The sequence below is a fragment of the Mesoplodon mirus genome, assembly GCF_964341445.2.
Source record: "Mesoplodon mirus genome assembly, chromosome: 6".
Classification (NCBI taxonomy): domain Eukaryota; kingdom Metazoa; phylum Chordata; class Mammalia; order Artiodactyla; family Ziphiidae; genus Mesoplodon; species Mesoplodon mirus.
This window is the reverse complement of record NC_138982.1, coordinates 70676220-70703153: the sequence shown is the minus strand read 5'-3', so window position 1 is coordinate 70703153 and position 26934 is coordinate 70676220. Positions and strand designations below refer to the sequence as shown.

The following is a 26934-nucleotide window of genomic DNA, read 5'->3' as shown; positions in this document are numbered from 1 at the left end:
AGTTACAAAATTGTTTTTATAAAACTGTTACAAAATTCCAAACCTTGCACAAATGTATACTTTAAAATGTGCAAGTTTCTCCTTCCCTCTCCTCTTTTTCTGCACTCCCATCTCCAATCTGATTCTTCAGAGAAAACCGGTGGTGATAGTTTGATGGGTGTCCTTCTAGAACTACATACACACACACACACATACACACACACACACACAATGTAAATCCTTTTCTTTGTCCTGTTTCTTCTTAGCCAGCTCTATTTCTACTTTTTTCATGGCACTTATCACTTTCTAACACCCTCCATACTTTATTTATTTATCATGTCTATTATTTATTGTATGTCTTTTCCTACTAGAACAGTCTCTGTGAAGGCAAGGATATTTGCCTGTTTTGTTCACTGATGTTTCCCAGTTCCTAGAATGATGCTGGCATGTGGTAGGCACTCAGAAATATTTGTAGAATTAATGGGTGAATTAATAGGATTAATAGGAAGAGCACAGAGGATTTTTAGGGCAGTAAAACTAGCCTATATGATACTACAATGGTAGATACGCCCAAACAATGGAATATTATTCAGTACTAAAAAGAAATGAGCGATCAAGCCACAAAAAAGAACATGCAGGAAGCTTAAATGCATATTACTAGGTGAAAAAAGCCAATCTGAAAAGGCTACTTGGAAATTAGGGGTTTTGATATGAGAAACAGAACCGGAGTTTCTGCAATGGCATTATGTTTCCTGAATTTGTGGCCTATTTTAATGATGGCATAATTGATAATTGATGTGAATATTGCATCCAAAAATGAGTAGTTTCCATAAACTATTTTTAAAAGTCTACTGCATCTTTTATTATGAAAAGAAAAAACTGCCATTTATAACTTCTTACTGGTCTCTAATGTGGACAGGTCAAAAATGTTGACAGAGGAAACCCAGGGACTTGGTGTGCTTTAATTAGCTCTTTTTCACTGACCCCAAGTGGGTCTGCCAATATGTGACATGAGGCTCTGTCTGCTTTAGACAGATTCATCTGCTCTTTGTATATATGCACCTCTGTGGCAATGGACTGTAACACAAATAAATGCCACCAAATTATCAAACACCTGAATTCCTGATTGCCAACTGCGTGATTGCCTATGTTTTTGGAAAAACATTTAAAAATCCTCCATCATCTAAAGTTTGATGGTTAATGTGGAGCAAACAAGAGGAAACCATCTTTTTTCCACACCACCCCCCTTTCCTCTGTCATATCAAAACCCTTTACCCAGCCATATAATCTCTTTCTAGTTTCCTGGCTACCAGCTCTTCAACAACAGAGCTCAGAAATATAGATTTGCTCAGTTTTTAAATGAGATTTGATGATATCTAGGGACCATTTTGTTTCCCTACAGGGCACATACTGCCAGTTTCATAATGAAAGTAAATTAAAAAAAATAACATTCACTTTCCTGAAATTTGGTTTGTGGCAAATTGGATGGAATGTACTCTTCTGCTGGGGACCATCAATGGCTCAGGACTATTTTGTCCACCACTGTATGCTTTGGAGTAAAGACAGTCCCCAAACAACAATAACAGGAGACTGATAATAATCTCTGAGTATGAGCTTCCCTAAAAAAAAGATAAAAATACTCACTACAGATAAAAGTATAATGCCATATAGCCTTCTATTTTACAAATAATACATTTAGAAGAATATATTTAAGAATATGAAATATGTCACAGCGGACTACTTCTGCTCCTAGCTATCTCCTCCTTTTCTTCCTCCTCTTTCTTCTTCTTCTTCTTCTTTTTTTTTTTTTTGCGGTACACGGGCCTTGGCTCACAGGCCCAGCCGCTCCGTGGCATGTGGGATCTTCCCGGACCGGGGCACGAACCCGTGTCCCCCGCACTGGCAGGCGGACTCTCAACCACTGCGCCACCAGGGAAGCCCTCTTTCTTCTTCTTTTAATGTGGCTACTTTTAGGGTGAGATATACTGCAAGGCACTCCTATGCATTTTTTGCTCAATTTACGTACTTACTTTTGCTTCTGTTTATTTATTAGCACAGTCCCTTTAAATCCATTAGACACATACCCAAGGTGGACACTATATTAGAGGAACTAACCATTTCAAGAGTTTAGTTGACTCATTTCATTTACTGACAGATAATTTCTCCTAATTTCCACACAAAACGTCCTTATCAATCTCACTTTGCACTGTTTCCTAGCTGGATGAATAAACATCTCATCCATAGATAATATCAGGTAAACCAAACGCAAGTATGCAAATAAGCAGCACGCTTCTTTGTCCAATAGCACAGCTAGGGCATTTTTCTTTAGTCATTTATTTGAATGTGCAAAGAAAATCAAACTTTTTATTTTCTAATAAGGAAGAGCTTGTGAAAATATAATTAATGAGAAATAAAGTTATCTGATGCCCTCTAGTAGAACAAGTTAGGTTGTGGATTTAAGTGCATAACATCCTTACCAGTGACATGGTATCTGTCTAGGCCTTGCAGCTACTCTTGGCTGGGGATGAACAAGGGCAGTGTCTTGATGTTAACTCAGTAGAGGAGTCCAGAAGGGGTCTTTTCAAAAGGACTTGTAGATCTTCCTTTAGCCATATTATTTGGGTGTTTCTCATGGGCCAATGTAGATTACAGAAAGCAGGATGTGTGTGGCAGGAGAAAGTGAAGGGGAGAACCCTGCCACCATCTTACCTGTCTTCTTTTGATTCAAATCCACTCTGGAGAAATGGGAACTGGTGAGTAGGTCATCCAAGATAAATTCCAAAGCACCAAGAAATATTCTCTAGAAAATTTTTTCCCTAACAAGTGTTCTCCAAACGGGTTCAGTGGACCACATCGGTGAAATGAGGTTCCAGAGAATTTGTGACATCTTCCTATTTTGTTGTTTTCCCTCTCAAATTGTGTGGAAAAACTTAAGGATTTTTTTCTACCTGCATATCTTACAACTCTTCCCATGGGTAAATGATTCTAATCCTAGGATTAAACCAATCTATTCTAAACAAGATAGAAAGAAACCTCCCCCAGAACCATTAAGTGGACCAGTGTTATCATTATCCTCCAGATTGGACCAACTGAGGAGAAAGAGGTAAAGGACTGGTGTGGGCTTTGTCTCCTTGGTCATCCCAATATGAGTCTGGACTTGACTACATGCAAAATTTCAATAAGGAAGCCTTATTTATAATTAATTATGAAAATAGCACCTGCTTCTTGATATTTACAATGAGCTGTATTATATTTTTGTATATTCTCATATCTGTTCGAGTCAAGAAAAATCAACTCATGTGGGTCTATTAGAGAAAGGACCACATTACCAGCTTTAAAATTAGCTTTCTGCAAGTCAGCCTTGCTGATGTGCTCTACAGATGGGATGTATTTTCACCCAATCAGGAAATACTTCAAAGTGAACCAAGGCAGCATTGATGGGTTCTTGTAAGATTTTATATCTTCCTTTATAGAACTCCAGTGATGGGCCAGATTTTCAAGGATTTATTTCAATATCATGTGCTTTGTTTTTAACCTCTAAATCATTTTTGTTCACATAAATGAATACCAGTGATTCAGATTTTTAAAATACCCCTTGGCAGATGAACAAAATTCCTCTGGTCTTTTATGTAAACATAATCAGGCAGATATTAGACTATCACTCTACGCATGAATACATAATTTTCAGTGGCTGGCAAACCTGCTCCTATGCCAGAGGTCAATGGAGCCCAGGAGAGAATAACTGACTAGGGAATAACAGGATTTCATACCCAAAATGAACTGCTGACCCAACTTCAATAAGACCTGGGGTTTGACAATTTTTCCAGATATGATGATAGATTTGTGCTGATCTATTGCCCATTGCCTGTTCCCACTATGATCAATATCATGCAGTAATAAGATGGCTGACTGAGGATAAGAATGCTATTTGTGACTTGATTCACCACATACTGAATTCTGCTGTACAGTGACTATGAGGCTCCTGTTCTTTCAACATATTTTATTACTGAAGTATTATGTTGAACCATATGAAAGTGATGTTTTTGTCAGTCAAAATAAGGAAGTTGAACATCAGTTTTTTTCATATGATTCAAACCAATACAAAAAGAATTTCTTTAAAGGATTGTTTTGTCATGTCCTTTTAGCACAGTCTAAAATTATTCTTAATTCTTTGTTGGTGTTCTTTTTTTTATTTTTTTTTTATTTTTTTTTGTTTGTTGGTGTTCTTGTTCTTATTTCCTGCTGGCTTATTTGTCTTTTTAATAGTGTGGAAGTGGTTTTTATGGTTCTCCTCTTTGTTTCTTGATTACTTTGCATAATTTAGCAAGAAAGACTAAATATCCCTCTTTTATACCAACAACACATTAAACAGAACACAAATCCTAAGCCTAAATCTTTCTTCAATAAATTTTTAAGGAAAGAAACACAATATTGTTGAGCTGAGTGATCTCATGACAATAAGCAAAACTGTGTCAGCCAGATGACTGCTGGAGTTTTGCTGAGTGGTTTACACAATCTGAAATAATAACAATGTGTTCCCTGCAGTCAGTACCAGTCCCTTCTCCGTGGATGTATTTACAGTGAGTCATATAAATCTTCAATCCCTCACTCATATCTCAGTGCAAGGCATTTCCCAGGAACTTCCAGGAAATTACAAAAGCATGAATGAATCCAAAATGTCAACTTAAAAAAATACATTCTCAGTTCTAGGCCATGCTTGGTAGAAAACATGAAAAGAAAAAAAAATTTTTTTTTTTTTTTAAGTAAAGATGATGGATTCATTCAATATTTTGGGGAAAAACCCCAAGTCACCTAGTTAACTCTCAAACTCCCAAAAGAATTCAAGGCCATAAGAAATATCATTTTGACAACTAGACGCTTGAAGTAACTCTGCCAGACTTCTTTCACATTTTCACAAGATTAAACCTCACCGTATAGTACATCTTTAATGATTTAAGCTAAACTTAAAACAAAAAAACAAAAAAAACTATTCCAGTAGATGAAAATGTACCTAAGTTTATATTTGCTACAGACGCCCTCTGTCAAACTGGGAAATTCACCTAACCTTTCTTATATTAAATTCTCTAACATGTGTGTTAAATACATAGATAATTAGTGAAGCATGCAATTGTTAAGAGTTTGTGTTAATTCAGTCTTATTGATTTTAGCCATTCTCAAGTCCTGGTGTACTTAATTATCCAAAACTTATATTGAATATGAGCAATATCACTTTTATTGTTACCATTTCAAAAAAGAGTTTTAAGAAGGCTAATCAATAAATTAATGTAAACACTTTTGAAAATGTCAGATTCCCTAGAGATCACCACACTAAGTGAAGTAAGCCAGACAGAGAAAGACAAATATCATATGGTATCGCTTATATGTGGAATCTAAAAAAAATGATACAAAATGAACTTATATAGAAAACAGAAATAGACCCACAGACATAGAAAACAAACTTATGGTTACCAAAGGGGAAAGGGGGAGGGAGGGATAAATTAGGAGTTTGGGATTAACATATACACACTAATACGTATATATAAAATGGATAAACCAACAAGGACCTACTGTATAGTACAGGGAGCTATACTCAATATTTTGTAATAACCTATAAGGGAAAAGACTCTGAAAAAGAATATATGTATATACACACACACACGTATATATATGTATAACTGAATCACTTTGCTGTACACCTGAAACTAATACAACATTGTAAATCTACTATACTTCAGTTTTTTAAAAAAGAAAATGTCATATTCTATACAAACATGCTAAACAGTAATATTTGTCATTACAAAATGCTTGAACCGCCCTTTTCCTTTGGTAGCATGAGAATCCACTTTCCTCTGATATGGAGTGGGAGAAGGGAATAGAAAGTAGAGTATGAAGAAACCCTCCTAGTACCTAAACATGAAAGGGGATGACGGTCAGTGGGTGGGTAAATATAAACTGGATTCCCCATCCTTCAGCTGTGTTTCTTTCTGGAAGAGAGAGGCTGCCTGGCTTTTTCTACGCTTTCTATGAGAGCTGAAACCTGTGAAAAGGTGTCATGTCCTAGGAGTGGGCAAGGACCTTAATCTAAATCTCAAGGGAAGAACATGTCTGCTGCTTAAGAGCGATTGTAGGAAAGATCTAATTAGCCCGAGAGTGCCTTCAGCCATCCACATCAGCTCAACCCACTACCAGAAGGGTAAGCCTGCCCTGGGCACTCTGCCATTTTAGTACCTGTGTCTCCAACCCATCATCTTTCCTGGGGCCAGGACTAGGGCACAGAATTTAAAGGAGCACCAGAAAATTTAGTAGTCAAGATAAATAATATTTTTAAAAATCAAAATTAATACAAAAAGTTCATGATAAACAAAATATCAAAACTGTAAATAAAGACATGCTCAATATTACTACTTACCTCCATTTGCCTCAGCTCATTATGGCTTGGCAAGATGTTGTTACTAATTCTGACTTTACTTAAAATTTTATTGAGCTTTTTTGGCATCTCCTTAAATCGGGCAGCTCAGGGAAGTTCCGGCCCTGACATTCTTTTCTTACTTTGTCTGTTGTTTTCTGACTAGCTCACACGCTCACTGGCTCCTGACCTTACATCACCTCCTGACTATGGTTTTGATCTTTTCTTTTGATAGTCTAACCTCCAAGAGAGCAGGGAGTGCATCTGTTTGGTTCATAACTGAACCTTTGGCACAGTGCCTGGCATACGGTAGCTGCTTCATAAGTGCTTGTTGAATGAATAGAAGGTAAATCTCTTGGAGCTCAATGCTGCCCATAGCTTCTTGCATGATCATGTGGATTGAAAATGCCTCTGGTTGGACACCTGCCCCAGAGCCTATTTTGGGGGCCACATATCCCTTTCCAGCATTTTCCTGAACACTATGGATGGGAAACCAGAAACAATATATTTTGAGGTTTGAAAAAATCAGAGTTGGTAGATTTAGGTAGATTCAAATGGAATCAAAAAGATGATTAAACTTACTGGGAAAAAAAAGCAATTAAAATAATGTAAGGGTATTTTCAAATTATCTATTTTGCAAAAGATCCAGAAGGGTATGGCGATTTACATTACTGGAGTTTTGTTTATTTGTTTGTTTTTTCTAGCGATACCTGAAATTTCTTAAGTTTGGTGAGTTCAGGTCACTTACCTTCAATGGTACACTGGTCAGGGACTGGAATCTTCTTTCCCATTTCCATAGCATATGCTTTCACTTTACTGAGGTTTTCCTTTAAGTGCAAGTAGAGCTTATCATGGTATTCTACAGGCCTTGAGGTTGTATCTGGAGTTTCTTCCTGATAGTTTTCTTTAACTGTTTCTGGCAAATTCTCAGATTCTATATGTATAATACTTGGGTGTGAAACTGAAGAATTTACCAGTTGTGATCCATCAGTGTCTCCCTTAAAGGGCGACCTGTCATGTCCTTGGCCAAGTGGGTCTATTTCTGAAAGAGAGATGCTGGCTGGCGTATCTCCACTCTCTACAACTTCCCCATCCTCTGAACTCAAGTCATTCGTTAGCGCGGTGTGCAAAGCCAAACTCTTTGACCTACAATACAAACAAAGGGAAGGCTGAGGCAGGTAAAGAAGCTGGGCTACCGTTTACTGACAAGGAAAAGAAAGAATAATAACACTGTGGCAAAAGTTACTTCCTCTAGAGTGTGAAACTGAAAATTGGTGCTATTAACTGAATTTGATAAAACATACACATTATGTAATAAGCTAAACCTTTGTAGATCTAGGCTACCTCCCAAAACAAAGATTTAAAAATCAGTTACATGGCAGAACTGGCTGGGAAATGGTGAACTTACATATTTATATTCTTTTTTCTACTTTTGCTTCTGCTTTTTCATCAGAGATCAAGAAAAGCTTTTGACAGTCATTCTCAATATCAGCATATTCATATTTAAGAAGTGTTTTTAAAAAATAAACCATAGGTTTGTGACTTTTATTTGAATTCTCCTTTTAATATAGCGAGCTTCTTTGGATAACGAAAGCACTGTGGATGAATTTTGCTAAAGGTAAAAGATATTTAAAAACCACTTAATAAAAGTGTGATAACAAAACTAATAGCAAACATGAAGCACATATTCTAAAAACCAGCCAAACAAAATTTATACCTATTAAATCTAATGTCTTTTCTTTCCTCCTTAGAAATTTGGTCCAAACTATATCTTCTGATTGAGCCAGGGGTGTTGCCCTCAGCATTTATTTTCTCTTCAAAAGCCTGTATTTTAACCTGGAGCTTTTCACGGTCTTCATTTTCATCAACAGTGAGGCTGGCTTCTTCCAGATTCTCAAGAAATTCAATTTCAGTGCTGGGTTTTCTCCTAAAAGAATGAAAATCATTGCATTCGATGCTCATCACATATACCCTTCAGAACAGTGTTAACTGCTAACTGCTTCTTATTCAAAACTGAAAACTGTACCTGCTCAATTTTTTAATTTGTCATTTGACAAATATTTATTGAGTAACTACTGTGGACACAGGTCTTTGAAATTGCTTCTACAGTGTATTCTGCCAGAAGTTTAGAAACATTGGTGTTTATGGCAACTTTGTATTAGAAATCCTTTTGAAGGATTCAGAGGACGAAAAGCAGTTTTTATGGTCATCTACCATATTCTTATCTAGCTTTCCAAAGCATGCTTTCATATGAAATTCATGCCAGGAATTTTCTAGAAAACTTATATATGCTGATCTGTTTGTACTGAAATTATTATAGTAAGAACATTTCAAATGGACTGTGTAATCTCATGGTTTTGTTATTTTAAGGAAATCAGTGGGACTCTTCCATTTTATGAAGCAAGAAAAATCTTTCTGAATTTTATTATGTTGGAGGAAAGAGGTTTTCCATGAATGACATTAATAGCTCCAAATATCTTGTATAGTAGAATTTATAAAACACTCTGTGGGTCATTAAAATTACCTCCTTTAAGGCAGGGGTTATTTGTGAAATAACTTTGTTACCTCTCTAAGGGCTAACAGTGGCTTAGATAGAGTAAGACCCCACAGACAAGCTGCAGAAATAGCTCACTGATGCTCACTGAGGTGCTGAACGATTAGAGAAAAGTAGTATGCATTTATATTCCCTTACCTGCCTTCTAATATCGAGCCAGACTAGAGCTACTTTAATTTCAATTTAATAATCACTATCAATCATATAATTTGAGGTTAGGATTAATTCTTTCCTTATAAACACAAGGGTTAAAATCTCTAGAAATCCATTCACCAAGATGGCTTAATAATTCTGTTGGTTGTCTGTGTGTATTTACTTGGTTTTCGTATTTTTCTTAGAGGTTGAGGGAAGGCGCCTCAAATTCACAGAAAAATCCTGGCTTTTTCAAACATATGGCTATTTTTCCATAAGGGCCAAAGTAAACCTGTCATATTTCTTAAGTTAGGGTGAGAAAATAAAATCTTGGTTTTCTTAGCGGCACTGCTTTTTTTAGGGAAAATCAACATAGAGGGGCTATTGATGATTTTTTTTTCAGTTACTTTGCACCCATTCTGGGGCCATGTCTGTGGTGGGCATTGTTGAGGGTTGGATCCTGCAGCTTTTCTGACTGGCCCAGAGAGGGGTCCTGGCCTTGAGGGAGGGTTCCTAGTTTGGGGTCCTCAGCGGTTGGAGTCCTCCTGTTAGTCCAGCCCAGGGAGAGATGCTGAAGGTGAAAACTGGGAAGGAGAGTAGATCATCCATTAAGTAATAGGACATTATTTATTGTGTAATAAGCTATTGCTGAGAAAATTTAAATGCATTTTTAATATAACTTTTATAGGCTTCCTATAGTTTTGCATACATAATGAAAAACTTATTTTCCATCCCATGATTGAGTGAAATATACAAGAGTAGATTTCAAGAACCAGCGCCTGGGAATAAAAGCTCATCTTGAAGATGTTTCCCTTTCTGACACACATATGATACTGGCTGCCCACAAACACATGGGAGGTTTTTACATCTTCTAGCCCGAAGATTCTAAAAGCTGAATTTTTTACTCCTATCACAAATAAAATCAAGATAGTGCTGTCACTGGATGGTATTTTAAAAACCATCATGATTACAAAGGTTAATTTTAAAAGATCCTTCTCAAGATAAGAAATTTGGGAGCAGTATTTATTTTCTATCTATGTTAGTCCATGTATAGTCACGAAACTAAAGTATTCCTCTGGTCCCTTGGAACCTAATCACATTTCAAAAATGGAAGATACCTTTATTTTTGAACTTTATTTTAGAAATTTCTATAGCTGGGATTATTAAAACTTAAAAATTTGTGAAGTACAAAGTATACCCCAATAGGTATATATAAGATGTTGAGCATTAAACAAATTTTTAAATCTCAAAACATACAAGTTGTTAGAGGTATAGTTTCTCATGCATTTACTAGTTTTTTCTTTCTACATAAAGCTCTGGGTTATAACAACAGTTTAAATAATAGCACTTTCTTCCAAAAACTTTCAAATTTCACATGATTATAGTAAATCTCCCTCAATAATTTTATTGGATCCGTTTCTGAATTTTTTAAATAAAATTTTCTTACTTATGGAGATCTTTTATTTCATGTCCTCTTCATACCAATTTCCCCATCTACAAAATGGAGATAATAACTATACTTAACTCATAGGGTTGTTGGGAAGCTGAAATGACAGAATCGGTGTGAAGCACTGTTCCTAGCACAAAGCAGGAAGTCAGGAGATGTTAAATTTTATTATTATTATTAATTGTTATTATTATTATTACTCCTCTGGAATCTTTATCTGTCCTTGTCTAGGCATTGTGTTAATGTAAAAAGAAAACACCAATGGCCTAGACACAGGCAGATCAATATTCCATATCCTGGAAGGCACTGACGTCCCCTGGAGAATGCTACGGCATCAGACTTTAGAAGAGGACAGTCACTCAGCCCCCTTTCCCTGCCCCTGTCTCCAGCCACCAAGTGTTGGCTGTTAAGCACCATGGACTGTGTGAGTCAGAGCTCTCGTACCTGGGAGCATGCCTTCCTTCACTTCAGATTGCCTTACAGCATCCCTGAGGGGACTCTGGGCATGAAAGAAGTTATGGGTTAACCTTAGACATCCGCTGACCCAAGAGGGTTAGGTCAGGTGCCTCTAGAGCAGGTTGCCAGGTATCCAGCCAAATGTGAATTTCAGATAAACAACAAATATATTTTTTTTAGTATAGGTATGTCTCTAATGGGACATAGTAAAAAATGTATTGTACTATACTAAAATGATTACACTTATACTAAAAAATTATTTGTTCTTTACCTGAAATTTAACTGGATGTCCTGTATTTCTATTAGTTTCATCTGACCACCCTATTCCTGGGTAAATCCCTGCTGCTCAGTGGGCAGGGAACTATAATGCTCATCCTTGTTCCCCTGTGCCTGGCACAGTGCTTGACACTCACAGGTACCTGAAGTGTCTGCAGAATAAATGAACTGGGACCACCTACATCTCTGAAGCCAGCCTGCTCCCTGCACCCACAAAAAACCCTCTGGAGGTCTACCAGATGTCTATGAAGCACTGGCTGCTTCTCCTGGTCCATGGGGAGTAGGGGATGGGGCAGTGTCATTTGGTAAATATCAACTGTGGAGAGAAGCAAGGAGCAAGAGTAGGAGTGAAAAGAGGGATTTGCAAAGGGCTAAATAAGTAAAGAAGCAACAATAAAATGCCTGGGCCAGAAAAATAATCTCTAGATATGAGGCTGATGAGTGTTACTGATGAGTAGGTTTCTCACCACAACGAATTTCTCTCTTATACACGATCTTCCTTGTTTTTATGATTTGGAGATTTTATAACACAGGAGTCAGGGGATAGGGGTGGTAATGAAGGGTCTCCAAGGTAGCCAAAGCCACAAGATGGACCAGAGAGAATTTTCTGTTACTGGTCATCAATCCACCTGGATTTGTCACAGAGTTTTGCTGGCAGAGAATTAGGATAAGTTTTTGTTCCAATAGGTTGAAAGGTCAGAAAATGGTAGGTAGAAGTTTGAATTTATAAAAAACACTCACTGCTCCTTGACTTCTCCTCTTGGTTTTTAATTTTAGTATAAATAGATAGGAGAGGATTGTTCAAAAACAAAAATCTTTTAGAGAGAGAAACTCTGCATTCCTTTTGGAGCAAAGAAATGCATCACAAATGTGAAAGTATGGGTAGAGGGTGGAGGTCCCGGTCCTGTTTACATTTATTTGTGGGGGCCAGGGAGTTGGGCTCATGCAAGGGGTTATTTTTTTTTCCATTTGCTGCTTTTAACTCCAGAGGTAATTTTACAGAAATCTTTGTCAGAGTTCTATAATCCCCTAAATATTAACTTGGCTTTAACTCAACATGCCACATTACAAGAGGCTCAGATGATTTCCAGTCTGAACAGTTTTTGGTGTCTATTGCCAAGGTAAAGTTTGTAAAAGCATCTCTAGGGATACCCAGGAGGGGCAGGGGAAGGCCTAATTATCTCCCTCTTGTGTGAGCGGGACTCCCCCTTAGAAACGAATTGGTCCTTGGGCAGTTCACTGCTCTCACTAAGCTGGGAGATGAGACTATAAAGCTGGCAGAGGTGGAGAGATTGGCAGCCTCTCCTCCTGGCTCCTTAAATCAAAGAAAAATAATATTAGTTAACTTTTGATGAGCTTGGCTTATGATCCCATGCCCAGGATATGTATCCTGCAGAGTTGAGCTTGTTAGAGGAGAAGTAGGAGAATATGATGGACCAAATCCACATAGGAGTCCTAAATTCTTAGGATGTTATGTTCCCTACTCTTCAGCAGTTTCTTGGGTCATCAATCATCATAAGAATGACAGAGATGATCCCCCAACTCCACAGCACTGTCATCTGTTTTGGAACTGAAATGAGTAATGCCTCTGGAAAAGCTAAACTTGAACACTAAGGGAAAGGACAATGTTGAATCCAAATTCTTGGTACTCTCTTCTGCCCCTGACTGCCTCAGTGCACAAGAGCAGAGACCAGCAGGTGCTCAGTTATATGGGCACCAGAATATAGAACTTGCTGAAATGAAACGACTCCATGGTTTATTTCATTCACAACAAGATTCTTTTTAGGGGCTTCGAAAGGAGAGCGTGATGGGGAAATAGACTGAATATTGCCTTCCAGGGAAAAGATCTAGGTTTATGACTCCAATCTCCTGTTTGTTAGTGACAGGCAAATCTCTTTATGACTTTTCTATTATCTAAAAATGGGATCAATGATACTGTATCACTAGAATGCTGAAAACATTATAGAAGATAATGGATTTGACAGTGTAGCCCAATACAGAATGGCCATGAAAATGTCAAATAGTAAAACCCTAGGGCTTCCCTGGTGGCGCAGTGGTTGAGAGTCCGCCTGCCGATGCAGGGGACACGGGTTCGTGCCTCGGTCCGGGAAGATCCCACGTGCCGTGGAGCGGCTGGGCCCGTGAGCCATGGCCGCTGAGCCTGCGCGTCCGGAGCCTGTGCTCCGCGACGGGAGAGGCCGCAGCAGTGAGAGGCCCGCGTACCGCAAAAAAAAAAAAAAAAAAACCCTAGGTAGCTACTGCCCAATGTGGACATTTGATACCGAAAGAAGGCAGCTTGTACAGGTGATACCAAACCTGGAAGATAAGCTTCTTCTTTTTCTAAGCCAGGAAGGACCATACAGTCCCTCCTACCTCTGCAGCATCCTAAAGACTATGGACTATAGGAGAGCGACCCTCCCTACTGTGTGAGCATACAAGGACTGGGATATAGAAATGGTCGATTTTTAAAAAATCTCTGTACTTCAAGGATGAATTCTGAGCAATTGCAGGCATGGAGAGAGAACGTTCTGCTAATAGAACAAAAGTTTAAAAGTCCTGATAGGAGGAAGTGATCACTCTAATACAGATGCTCAGTCATTTGTTCTCTTTTCATTTAACCAACACGAGAAGGAATGGGACACAGAAAAAGATCAGCAAAGAGTGCAAAGTCTCTGCCCTTGCTGCTCAAAGTGAGGTTGCTGGACCAGCAGAATCAGCATCACCTTAGAGGTTGTTGGAGATGCAGAATCTCGGGCTCCATCCCAGACCTGCCGAATCAGAGTGTGCACTTTAACCCAATCCCCAGGTGTTCCAATGCATATTCAAGTTTGCGAAGCACTGGCCCAAGCACTGGAAGAACAGAATCTGAAGCAGACCAGGGCAGAGGCACTTTCCCTTAATCAAGCAAAGCTGCCGAGGGTTTCACTAATTCTGTAGTGAGGTGAGACTTAATAAACTGTGTGTGGGACTTCTCTGGTGGCAGAGAGGTTAAGAATCCATCTGCCAATGCAGGGGACATGGGTTTGATCCCTGGTCCGGGAAGATCCCACATGCCATGGAGCAACTAAGCCTGCACTCTAGAGCCCATGCTCCGCAACAAGAGGAACCACCACGATGAGAAGCCCGCACGCTGCAAAGAAGAGTGGCCCCCGCTCGCCACAACCAGAGAAAGCCCGCACGCAGCAACGAAGACCCAACACAGCTAAGTAAATAAGTAAGTAAATAAATAACTGTGTGTTATTTGGAGTTGGAGTGTGGTAAACTGTATGCAGTCCCCTCACATTCCATAGCTTTATCCTTCTCAAGCCTTCCAGGGTCTTTATCAGTTCTGAGGTAAAGGTACCGTTGCACTTTTTGCCCCTGACAGATACTGGTTCAGATGGACCCAGAATTATTCGTCAAGGTTCCTGAGCCTAGAATGGGCGGACCTGGTGAGCGGCAGCCTTACCAGAAGGCTGACAGATCCTAATAAAGTGTCATCTGGATGTGGCACAAGTTACAAAAGCACTTTGAAAATTATAAAAGAGTACAAAAATGTAACATAGTAATATAATCAGAACACTGAAGCAGGGGTGAGAATTGTAGAGACAACACGCTCCTCCTTTTCCAGGCTAACTTTTTTTCTGGGAACGTGAGCAGGTAATGGGGGCTGGCCACGAGGATTAAGGAGAGGGTATCTGCCATGAAATGCAACCACTGGGAAGAGGGAAAAAGGTAAGACGCTGTCACTCACCATCGTTTAATACTGGAAGAGCAGGGCAATGGTTAAGTTATCCTTTTTGATACATCCCCTCAGCCGGTCTGCCCATTAGTGAAGCAGGCCCTCTGCCATCTCCATTTCACAGATGGAGAAGCTGAGACACAGAGACATCGACTAATTTACTGAAGATCAACGAGTAAACCCAGCCTTAAACGCAAGTATCCACCTCCAGGGTTCACCCGCTTCATACCCTCTTGCCCCTGCCTCTCAGGAGGTGTTTCCTTCAGTTTGCCTTTGACTCTGCCACAGGAAGAAGCAATACATATTTTGGGACTGGTGATAGCACAGTAACCAACAAGAATTATTATATGCTAATGTCGCCGAGTAGCATCCTGTGGGAACACACCAGAACAGAGTTGACATATAATCACTGAGCAACCCTTCACAGAGGTCTGAAAAATAAATTCTGGTGTCCCCTTTAACAAAAACTGAAAGGTGTTCAAAACTCAGGAAACAGCACGCAAATAGCAACTTCAGAGTTCATTTATGATGGATACCATAAAGGAACAGGGAGCTTTTGGGGAATGAAAATAGCAAACAGCTGGGTCATCAGGGTCAAGTAGACTGTTTTTTGTTTTTTTTTTTGCGGTACACGGGCCTCTCACGTTGCAGAGCACAGGCTCCGGACGCGCAGGCTCAGCGGCCATGGCTCACGGGCACAGCCGCTCCGCGGCATGTGGGATCTTCCCGGAACGGGGCACGAACCCGTGTCCCCTGCACTGGCAGGCGGACTCTCAACCACTGCGCCACCAGGGAAGCCCAAGTAGAACTGTTTTATCCTCAGCTGTCACCCTTCCCACAAGGGGCTGTCTAGGATCAAGTCCCTCTCACCTCTCCTCCCACAGCACAGGTTTTCCTTTCCTCCAGGCTAAAGCTCTGCTGTTCCCTGTCTTGTCTGAAAGGGGAAGCCAAACCGCAGAAGCCTGATGAAAAGCTATTTTCTCTTGTGTGTCCTGTGTTTTGAACACAGCTGTGTTACAGGGAAGGGGCCTGCCCCCCGCCCCCCGGCAAAGGTGTGATTGTGCCGCTCACACTCCAGGCAGGGCTGTCCACACTGGCAGAGCCAGCCCCTCTGCGGCCTTGCGCTGCTTCATCGGCTCCAAAGCTGGTAATGCTGTCTCCCACCTACCTCTCTTGCTGATAAACGAATTCCTGAAATACCTTTCCAGGCCTTCGCATCATCATAAATGCTGCTTTAAGGAAGGACAAATGGTGGAAGTAAATTAACAGCAGATGGAACGTAAATGGTACCACATGACAGACTTCTTCAGTAAGAAGAGGGGCAAAAAACCGAAGCCCTTCCTTCCCTACACATGGAGGAGTAACAAGAACCACAGCTACTGCCACAAATGGTTGTTCCGATTTTCTTTTTATACAAGTGACCACCCTAGACCTCCCTAGATTGAAAACATATACATGTTTTTTATGAAAACTCTGGTTACCCTGGTGGGGTGAAATTGCATTCAGCTTTTCCTAAGCAGGGGGCAACACTGACCAGAACATCACATGTTTTTAATTATGGTCCTGAATCTCCTTATGTACATTTTTCGAGCCAACAGTTGCTCTCAAAGAATCAATTTCTCTTTGTATAAACATGTCTTGCCTAAAAAAGTGGGAGCTCTTGTAAGAACTTTTAAGACTCTGTTTTCCTTCCACAGTGCATAGGCTCTGAATATTAGCTCTCTCAAGTTTGGGGGAGACTGGAGGGTAAACAGAAAGATACCTAGCACTTCAGCGCAGGACTTCAGGTGTGGAGGAGTGGAGAGGCAATGTGAGTTGTAGCAGGGCAAAAGAGAGAAGGTCACCATGGGCATGGGTGGGTGGGGAAGACCTCCTGGGGAAGGGATACCAAACTGGAGTCCTGGATAAGAGCAGCCTTCAGTGGGAAGACAGGCACAAAGAAGGCATTCTACTGATAGAAGGTAATAATAAAGGTTAGTGTGGTATCACTTTGGGGAGGAACAGGCAAGTCACCCCTGACATTCCTTTAAAATTCCTTTATTAATGAAGTACTGTGAATACTGTAAATCTTGTCCACGCTACAATTTGAGATACACTGGACTACACTAAAGGAAGAAATGAAAGAAAACTATGAGCTGATGTCTGGGCAATTACACTATTGCCCCTCGAAGAACTACCATGAACCTAGAGGTGAGTAGGGGTTGGGTAAAGAATTTTACTTTGGGGACTTCCCTGGTGGCACAGTGGTTGAGAATCCACCTGCCAATGCAGGGGACACGGGTTCGAGCCCTGGTCCGGGAAGATCCCAGGTGCCGTGGGGCAACTAAGCCCGTGCTCCACAACTACTGAGTCTGCGCTCTAGAGCCCGCGAGCCACAACAACTGAGCCCATGCGCCTAGAGCCCGTGCTCTGCAACAAGAGAAGCCACTGCAATGAGAAGCCGGAGCACCGCAATGAAGAGTAGCCCCCGCTCGACGCAACTAGAGAAAGCCCACGCACAGCAATGAAGACCCAACGCATCCAAAAAAAAAAAAATTTCAAAAAAAAAAAGAATTTTACTTTGTTCTGGCCCATCCACAAAGTTTTCTCCACTATGCTTTAGTATGAAGCCTCTGTAATCCTAATATATATTAAAAGACGTTGTTGTTGTGACGATGTAACAATATAACATAGTAAAAGCTCCCAGAGCTGAACCCATCACATGGTAGGAGCTGGGTAAAAGCTTGATCAGACTCAGAAACATGGCCTTCTCTGAAAAGCTGGAGAGAAGAACCTGGCTCCCTGCTCTCTGCAGTTTGGCTGTGGACTCGGTAAAGAGCCATCACTCCTAAACTCTCGGGCTGTGCCTTCAGAGACTGTGTATCACACCAGGGTTGGGTTCTGATGTGATTCCCAGATGTCAAGATGGGAACCCTGGAATGACAGGTTGCAAAGGGTCTCACAGTTGGAAAAGGGCCTCTGCAGTCCATGTTGCTTTGCTATACATTCCAGACACACATTGACTCAAATCCCCTGTTCATCCACTTCTTTGATGTTCAATGCATGAAATTTAGAATAAACCAAAACTCTGGGGTGACTCCAAGGAGGGGAGATGTCCTGGAGTCCTTTCCTTGTGAACATAATCTCCTTATACTATCGTCCCTTCATTCTCTCCCACATACTGTTGTTTCATTTCCTTCCCTCCACTGTGTCACTGCTTTCCATTTACAGGTTTCCCCCGCTATTTGAGCATTCCTATGAAACATTTCCTAAGCTGAAATGGGTATAAGGCGAAGAAGCAATTACCTTTTTTTTGTAAAAGTGAAAATCCTCTTTGGATTTCTTTCCGTTAGCAAATACAGATACAACTGGCCCTCCATATCCCCCCTTCCGCATCCTCAGATTCAACCAACCACAGAATGAATTCTGAATTCTGATCTGCAATTGGTTGAAACTGAGGATGTGGAACTAGCCTGTACAGGGGCCAACTGTGCTACACCATTTTATAAAAGGGACTCGAGGATCGATGGATTGATGGCTTTTGGTATCCGAGGGGTCCTGGAATCAAGACGACTGTACTAATGTAGGTCTTTCCTCAAAGCAAAGGGGCGTAAAGTGAACTTTTGGAAAGTGAGGGATACCTGTATCCCGAAATCAGATTTAAACCTACCGAATAGGTTTTGACTATATTTTACCTTCCATTGCCTACCTCTTACCTCCCACCTGATTCTTAAAAACAAAGAATAAACACAGTCTCACCACTACTATCACCATCACCACCAAAACAACCAAAGAACATACACCCATTTAATCAAGCCAGAGGTTAATGCTTTGTGTTAAAACTTTTCTTAAAGGTAACTTTCTCCCCCATGACTTTGATGGCTTTGGCTAGGGTGTGAAAGCTGGATCTGAGGGAACTGTGACGCCCCCAGGCCTGGGACTTAGGGCTGGGTCAGGTGCCCTTTCTCCTTTCCCTCTGCTTTCCCCTTGTGCCTTCTTCCTGGCCCCTCTTTCTCCCTACCTTTTCTCATTTCTCCTATTTACCTCCCCACCCCTGCTTTCTTTTCACAATTTCCATCCCTCAAACCTTCCATCCCTAGTTGGGGTCAAGCCTAACCTCCTACTAAGACCACCTGTGGCAAACTGTCCCCAATTCTGATGGTGCCTGATTAGAGCAGCCTCCCTGGCACCACATGCATTGGCAAAGGCGTCTTCTAGTCCAACGATCACTGACTGCTCAGCCAGCACACAGCTGCCAGGAGCCACCCTCTCTTTCCCCAACTTCCCATGGGTCCTGGCAAGCAAATGGTTCAATGGTTAGTGGCCACCCAGCAGGCTACTTAGGGCTCATACAGTTGTGAAAGGTATAGAGCTTTTCTCCTATCTTGACACCCTCTCTTTTTAATTTAAAAAATTTTTTGTATTAATTTTTATTGGAGTACATTTGATTTACAATGTTGTGTTAGTTTCTGCTGTACAGCAAAGTGAGTCAGTTATACACATACATATATCCACTCTTTTTCAGATTCTTTTCCCATGTAGGTCATTACAGAGTATTGAGTAGAGTTCCCTGTGCTATACAGCAGGTTCTTATCAGTTATCTATTTTACATATAGTAGTGCGTTTATGTCAATCCCAATCTCCCAGTTTTTCCCTCCCACCCCTTCCCCCTTGGTAACCATAAGAAAAATAGGGAACGCTTCATGAATTTGCATGTCATCCTTGAGTAGGGACCATACTAACCTTCTCTGTATCGTTCCAATTTTAGCATATGTGCTGCCAAAGCAAGCACCACCCTCTCTTTTTTAATCCACAATTGCTGTTATCTTTCTTTTGCTTCTCCAGAATTAATTTCAAAATCTAAATGTTTTGCATGGCTGTCCTGTTAGTCAGCCTCTGGTGGTTTATTATTTAGATAAAAACATTCATCCTGAAATACAGGAACAAGAAAAGTGCAAGTGTGCTTACCTGGTGCATCAAATAAAAAATCACCCGGTTAATTCAGTCATTTGGCGCAAAGGAGGCTCCTGTCTCCTCCAGTTTTTCATTCTCTCTAGGATGCTAATTGTTTTTCTTTTGATAGTCTTGTAATTTTGGCCTGAACTCTAAAATCTGGCCTGCTGGGCTATGTGTCAGATTTGTAAATTAGATGACATCTGTTTTGAATTTAATCCATCTTTAATTTTCTTTTGAGCTCTCTTCCCTTATTCATTTCCCCTTCAATTGTAAGGATCAGACTTTGCTGGATGCTTTAGACAAAAGTGTGGACCTTTCTGCTTTGTGGGGCACAGATTAAAATTACTGAAGCTAAATGGTCACAATGAAGGCTATTCAGAGAAAAGATGTGGGGAGAGAAGCCTAGCAACCATCCTAGAGAGGATGAGCAGCTAATACAAAAGCCTGGCTGTCCACACCAGCCTTTTTGAGATTCCCACCGAATACTTAAAATCGATTAGAAGGAGACTGACAGAGAGGGTTGAATCGGGTGAAGTATTTTGAATTGAGAGAGGCTGAGGTGGTGGCAATGGTGGTGGTGTTGGTGTATGTGAAGGGAGTGGTGACCTTTCATCTCTTCACATTTAATTTTTTCTTTTTTTTTCCCCAGAAAAATAATAAACGGAGGAGAAATGTATTTTCCTAATGCAGACTCATATTTTGACAGTGAGACCTCATTATTTTCTCCTGTCTACATATCTCCTAAATTCTTCTTTTCATGTGGAAGTTGTTTATTGCTAATTGGATTGGGCCTGCTTATTAAGAATCATTTTTCCTGTCAGAATGCCTAATGTAACACCCTTGTACAACATGTTTTTCCTTTATACAAACCCTTTTTCACACATATAATCTCATGGAGTCAACTGGCCTCTTGAAACTTTGCCTGTGTAGAGGCAAGAAAGAATGGATAGACTACTGGCCAGCATACGTGCCCGAGCTTTCACATCTGACGCACACACCAGTCACCACTGGAAGAAGAAATGAGCAGGCTAGCTGAGCACAGAATGTAAAGTGGCTCCCCTGAACACCAGCTGTAGAAGCTCTAAACTGAATTTCCCCACATCACGAAAATTGGCCAACAGTGACTTTGTGCTTGCACATAGGTGACAAATCATCCCTTCATGATGCTGGCTTTGGATTTTTTGGATGCTGCCATGTGTAGGCTGCTGCTAGGCAGGTCATGGGGTCTGTGTAAATGCTGTTTTTAAATGGAATACGTAAATGGTTCTCAACTGGGGGTGATTTTTATCTCTAAGGGGACATTTAGCAGTGTCTGGAGACATTTTTGGTTGTCACAGCTGAGGGGGAGGGTTGCTACTAGCATCTGGTGGGCAGAGGCTGGGGAAGCTCGTAAGTACTGTAGAATGCACAGAACAGCTCCACAACCAAGAATTATCTAGCCCAAATGTCAATAGCACCAAAATTAGAAAACCTGGTATTACAGGCATCTATACTAGACATTGAACTAGGCAGCAACAGATTTTTATACGCTCAATCAAAACTATGGTGTTGAGAGAAAAGGGCACTTGCTATCTGGCTTCCTCAGATGAATAGCTATTGTTGACTTTGATGACCATCTTGGCCATAAAATATTCTCTGTGTGGAGTGGGCCAAGAGGTCCTCCAGATGGGCTCCCCTCCTGCTACATCTTTTCTTGGTTATCAGCATCCTCTTCCATATGTATGTGGTCACTCAAGCTAGATATCTTTGGGTTTTTATTCACTCTCCTCCCCTTCTCCTTACCCCACCTCTCACCAATAATCGATTCTTCCTAATTCCAAGCTCTCTCACTATAAAGATCTGTCCTGACTTCTTAGGTTCCCCACCTCTGATTTAGCCCAGGCCTCGCTCACCATGGAAGGAGCCTACTGCTAAGCCCCCAGTAATAGCATCCTGGCCACTCTCTCTCTTGCCAGCCTGCAGCTCCAGCCAAATCCATTCAGGGCTGCACCATGTCAGCCACTTCCTCATCCACCTAGTCCTTTAGTGAAGAAATATTTATTGAGTGCCCACTATCTGCTAGTTACTATGCTAGGAGCAGTGTTCATTCCCTGGATTAAAATCTTTCCAAGCCACCATGTTGCTTACAGGACAAACTCCTTGCTTCTCTGAGAATCTGCCTTTGACCTAACTTTTCAGTTTACTCTCCCACCCTCCACTGATGTATTCACTCCAGCCACGATGAACAAATTGCTTTTCGTTAGTCTGGGTCACACACTCTTAAGCTCTTTTATCTTTGCATGTGAGGAGTGTCCTTTCTATTTGGAGTATCCTTTCAACGCTTATCTGGGGAACTTTCATTCATCCTGTGCAACTTAATCTGGTACCTACGCAGATGCCTGGCACATGGAAGCTACTCAATAAACATGGAATGAACTTAAATTTCACCTTCTTTGTGAAATATTCTTCGTTTCCCTGGCTGTATGTCTCTCATGCTCCACAGCCTGCTATATGCACTTCCATTAATCCTGTCACATGCACTGACTGTGAACCCTTTGAGGAACGGTATTTTATGTCTTATGTTTTGTTTTATATCTCTTGGGACCTCCAGGCTCTGTGCTATGCTGGACATAAAGTGGACCCTTGTGACTAAATGTTCACTATTTTGTAAGGATGGCTTCTTGTGTTTTTGGAATGCTGTTTCAGGCTGAAAATGATATGCATCATTTGTTAGCCCCCAAACTCACAAAATCTGATGCTAGTCTCAAATGTGCCTTGCCCCTTCTCCATAACTGAATACCTTCCAGTGCATAGGATCTGAAATTTGAGTCCATCTTTTATCACTTAGTTACTGTGTAACCTTGGGAAGAGATTTAACCAGTCTCTGAGCCTTTGTTTCTTCTTCTATAAAATAGGAATAATGATAATTGCCCTTCTTACCCCTTAGGGTGATCATGAGAATCAAATGAGATGATGAATTTGAAAGTACTTTGTGACTTCTAAGGTCATAAAACTTTCCAAGTGCCTCCTTATTCAAAATGTAGCAAAACATAATAAAACCCCTCCCTCAATCCTGCATGGTCTTTATTTTTTTCCACAAACTTCTTGAAAGGACCAGATTTGTTTATTGTATCCACCCTTTCCCTTCAACCCCAGGCATCCTGTTTTATGTCCAGCCATACCACTGGCAGCTCACTCACTACAATCATCAATAATTTTCTAATTGCTAATATCTGTGGACACTTTTCTGTCCTTCCTTCATTTGACCTGACTCCAGTCTGCTTCTGCCTGAGATGTTCTCTGCACTGGGGCCAGAGTGAGCTTCCTGAAACATGGATTCTGATCATATCTTAACATGTAAAAACCCACCATGATTCCTCACAGCCTCCAGGATAAAATTCAAACTCCTTAAGAAGGTCTGTCATGTCCTGCATCATCTGGTCGCTGCCTACCACTTCATCAGTATTACCTAATGTTGCTCTCCTTATTACACACACCCTAGCCAGACAAAATGACTTCTGTTTCCAGAAAGTGCTGTGCTCTTTCACATGCTGCCCCAAAGCCAGCCTGGTACAATCTGGTCATCTTTCAAGACTTGGTTCAAAATATCACCTCTTTTGGGAAGCATTCCCTGATCTCAGCTTCCCATTCCTCTCCATTCCATGCAGAAGTAGGTACCCCCATCTCTGTGTTCCCCAAACTCCTTGACAGCATCATAATCAGCATAATCTTCCCACTATTCTCTAATTACCCACTCAGTATTTACCTCCTCGCTAGATAATGAGCTCTTTGGGTAAAGGAACATGTTTTATCTCTCAGTATGTCTAGCTTTTGGCAGGGTTCCTGGTATAGAGTAAGCAACTGTTAAATGCTTGTTAAATAAATAAACAAGTTCTATAAACATTATTATTTGCACTACATTCTTATTTCTTTACCGTATTTTTTACACTTTTTTTAGGATTGTTTTGGTTACATTCTGGTTTTCACAGATTTAGAAAAAATTCTGGCAAATGTCATAATTTATTCAGAAGTTACTCTATGTTGAGATAGTGAGTTTGGCTTTCTTTGGGAACTTTTATGCTTACAAAAGAAAACATGCCTTTTGTGCTATGTCTCAGTGGGTTCACAACAGATCCTGAGGTACCCAGGGATCCCTGCTCACCTGTCACTTCTGGCCTTGGTGGTTTCCAGTTGTCGCGTAAGGAGCTTGGCAATGGCAGTGAAGCTGTTGCTCATGCGGAAGATGTCTCTGCTCTGAGGGCCCAGGATGGAGGAGAAGGTGTCCGTGATGCTCTTAATCTCCAGCAGGAGAATATGGTGAAACGAGTGCTCCATGCTGGCCAGCTGACTCACCAGGAACGGCAAGCAGCTCCTGGCTCTCTCCTGCCAAGAACAATGGAGAATGTGTACAATTGTTGGTGGGGATAGAAACTGCTGCAGCCACTATGGAAAATAGTACGGCAGTTCCTCTGAAAATAGAACTACCCTATGATCCAGTAATCCCACTTCTGGGAATCTATCCAAAGGAAACGAAGTCATTATCTCAAAGAGATATCTGCACTGCCATGTTCATAGAAGCATTATGTACAACAGCCAAGACATGGAAGCAACCTAAGTGTTCACTGACACATGAATGGATAAAGACAATATGGCATATAAGTATGGAATGAAACGTTATTCAGCCACAAAAAAGAAGGAAATCCTGACATTTGTGATTACATGGATGAATCTGGAGGGCATTATGCTAAGTAAAACAAGCCAGACAGAGAAAGACAAATACTTTATGGTATCTCTTATGTGTAGAATCTAAAAAAAAAGGTCAAACCCAAAAAACAGAGGCTAGAGAAGTGGTTGCCAAGGACTAGTGGGGGGGGGGAATAGGGAAAAGTTGGTAAAGTGTATAAACATTCAGTTATAAGATGAATAGGGTCTGAGTATCTAACGTATAACATAGTGACCATAGTTGATAACACTGTATCATGTAATTGAAATTTGCTAAAACATATGGGATAATGGATGGGTTAATTAACTTGATAGGGGGAATCCTTTCTCAATGTATAGGTATATCAAATCATTTGTTGTACACTTTAAATATCTTATCATTTTCCTTGTCAATTATACTTTAATAAAGCTGGGGTGGTGGTGGTGGGGAAGAACGATGAAGAACTAAGGTCTATATTAAAAAAAAAAAGTCAGAGTCCCATGACCTGCAGATGACAATTCTATGGGGAATTTACTTAGAGAGCTAGCTGAAGCTAACAATGTTTCATTCATAATGCCTCTTAATTGGCTTCTTTGAGGTTTTGACTTTTTTCCTGATTTCCAAGACAATTTTAAAAAAATAAATAAAACCTTTTCCCTGTTACTCCTTTCTTAAAAATATGTAGTCTCATGAGCCTATCTTGACAGGTCCAAATCTCTCAACCATTGTTAATGATCTGACCGCCACATTCACCCTTCCCAACTCTGCTTCCTCCTTGGGCCAAGCCTCTATGCCTATGACTCACTAACTCCACGCAGACAGGGGAGGCCTGATCAACGGCACCGCCCATCCATCTGCCTGTCAGATGATGCCGTGTACCATAATGGTATACCTCCTCTCCACAGGACATCCTCCCTCATTTGTTCACTTTAAGCATTTGTCAGCATGTTACAGATTTTAGGTGCCTGGTCGAATGAGCAGATTCTAGTATTCAGCTTTAATCAAGTTAACTCTCACAGTTGACTTAAATACGTTCCTTCAAAAAACTGAAGATGAAGAACAGCATGAATAACTCAGGTGTGAGTGAATAACAAGAAAATGGCTTAGCTGACTGGTCTCCTATACCTATGAGAACTCCTCATCAGTCATATTATGAGGTGACATGATTTAATCCAACATGACTGGAAGTTAGCTAAAAAAATTCAAAATTATCAAGCACGTTATTTGAAATGTAGATTTGTGCCCAATATAAATAATGATATACCATTAATAAATAAAAATAATTAAAATATTCTTATTTTATCTTTAACTGCTCTTTTAAAATCTTATTTTTTAATGTATTTTAAAACTTTTATAATGGTAGTATAATAGAACATATGTATAATTATAAATAAATATATATTGGAGGCTGATGATCAAAATCCTTTTAAGTGATAGGTGTGCAGGTGTAAATTACTCTTCTAGCTAGGAATTCCCCTGTCCCCTTTGTTCTAGCATTTGGGCCTTCATTTCTTTCAAGATGTAACTTCTCTCTCCTCCATGAAGCCATTCCCAATGACCTCTTCTGTCTGAATTTTCACCGTATTATCAACTCTTTTTAAAAATCTTTTTTGTACTTGATTGCATTTGATCATTTGTTTACTCTTGCTTTTATTGCATGCCTGTAATATGTCTGTGCTAGACACTAGATGACAAAGGTGAATGAGAAGTGGTCTCTGCCTTTAAGGGACCCACAATCTCCCCTTCCATGTATAATTCCCTAACGGTTACATGTACCACTCAAGTCTCCTAAAGGGGCCACTTCTCATACATCAATCATCAGTCCGGCACAGAACTGAGCCTGTAGTGTCTACACTTGGTGTGTATGTCTTGATTCACTGAGTTAAGCAAACCTTATATGCCAAGGCATGACTTTACAAATAAAGGTATGTAGTTGCAAAAGAATTCTGTACTTTAAAAGAAATATTTATTACAGAACAGATTGCAGTAGTGAACTTCCCTAGTCTTTAATACTTAACTTGTTTTTCAAAGAGTCCATGTACAATTGCACTGGAACACATCTCTTGGAGAAGGGGGTACATCTCCCATCAATCCCTTAATAAGTATTTGTTAAGAACCCCTAGGGCACAGTGCTCTGTCTGGATATGTGGGACTAAGGCTAGTAATTCAGTGAGCTGGACAGCTAACTGAAGAGATATTTACTCATTGAAGGATAACAATATTAGAGGAATGAAAAATACACACCATTGGAACAAGTTCCTTGATAGCCCATGTTATACTTTGGCTCATATAATTGTCAGATTGCAGAAGGACACCTAAGTACTCTTGAGTCTAATATTTTTTTCAA

The 26934-nt window shown here is 40.4% G+C and overlaps 1 protein-coding gene across 6 annotated transcripts in view; it reads right to left on the bottom strand.

Moving 5' to 3' along the window:
• VEPH1 (ventricular zone expressed PH domain containing 1) overlaps nucleotides 1-26934 on the bottom strand; it is a 282767-nt gene that overhangs the window by 149638 nt on the left and 106195 nt on the right. For 4 of the 6 annotated variants that reach the window (XR_014294337.1, XM_082624456.1, XM_082624457.1 and 1 more), the window contains exons 7-9: nucleotides 24048-24268; nucleotides 8103-8312; nucleotides 7134-7531 (exon numbers count right to left, since the gene is read on the bottom strand). Coding sequence is in view for 5 of the 6 variants with exons in the window: in XM_082624456.1 (XP_082480582.1) it covers nucleotides 7134-7531; nucleotides 8103-8312; nucleotides 24048-24268 (829 nt within the window). In the remaining variant the exon portion in view is untranslated. Of the gene's footprint in view, nucleotides 1-7133; nucleotides 7532-8102; nucleotides 8313-19832; nucleotides 19881-24047; nucleotides 24269-26934 lie in introns of those variants that run through there. The other 2 variants (XM_082624458.1, XM_082624459.1) reach the window with 2 other exon arrangements.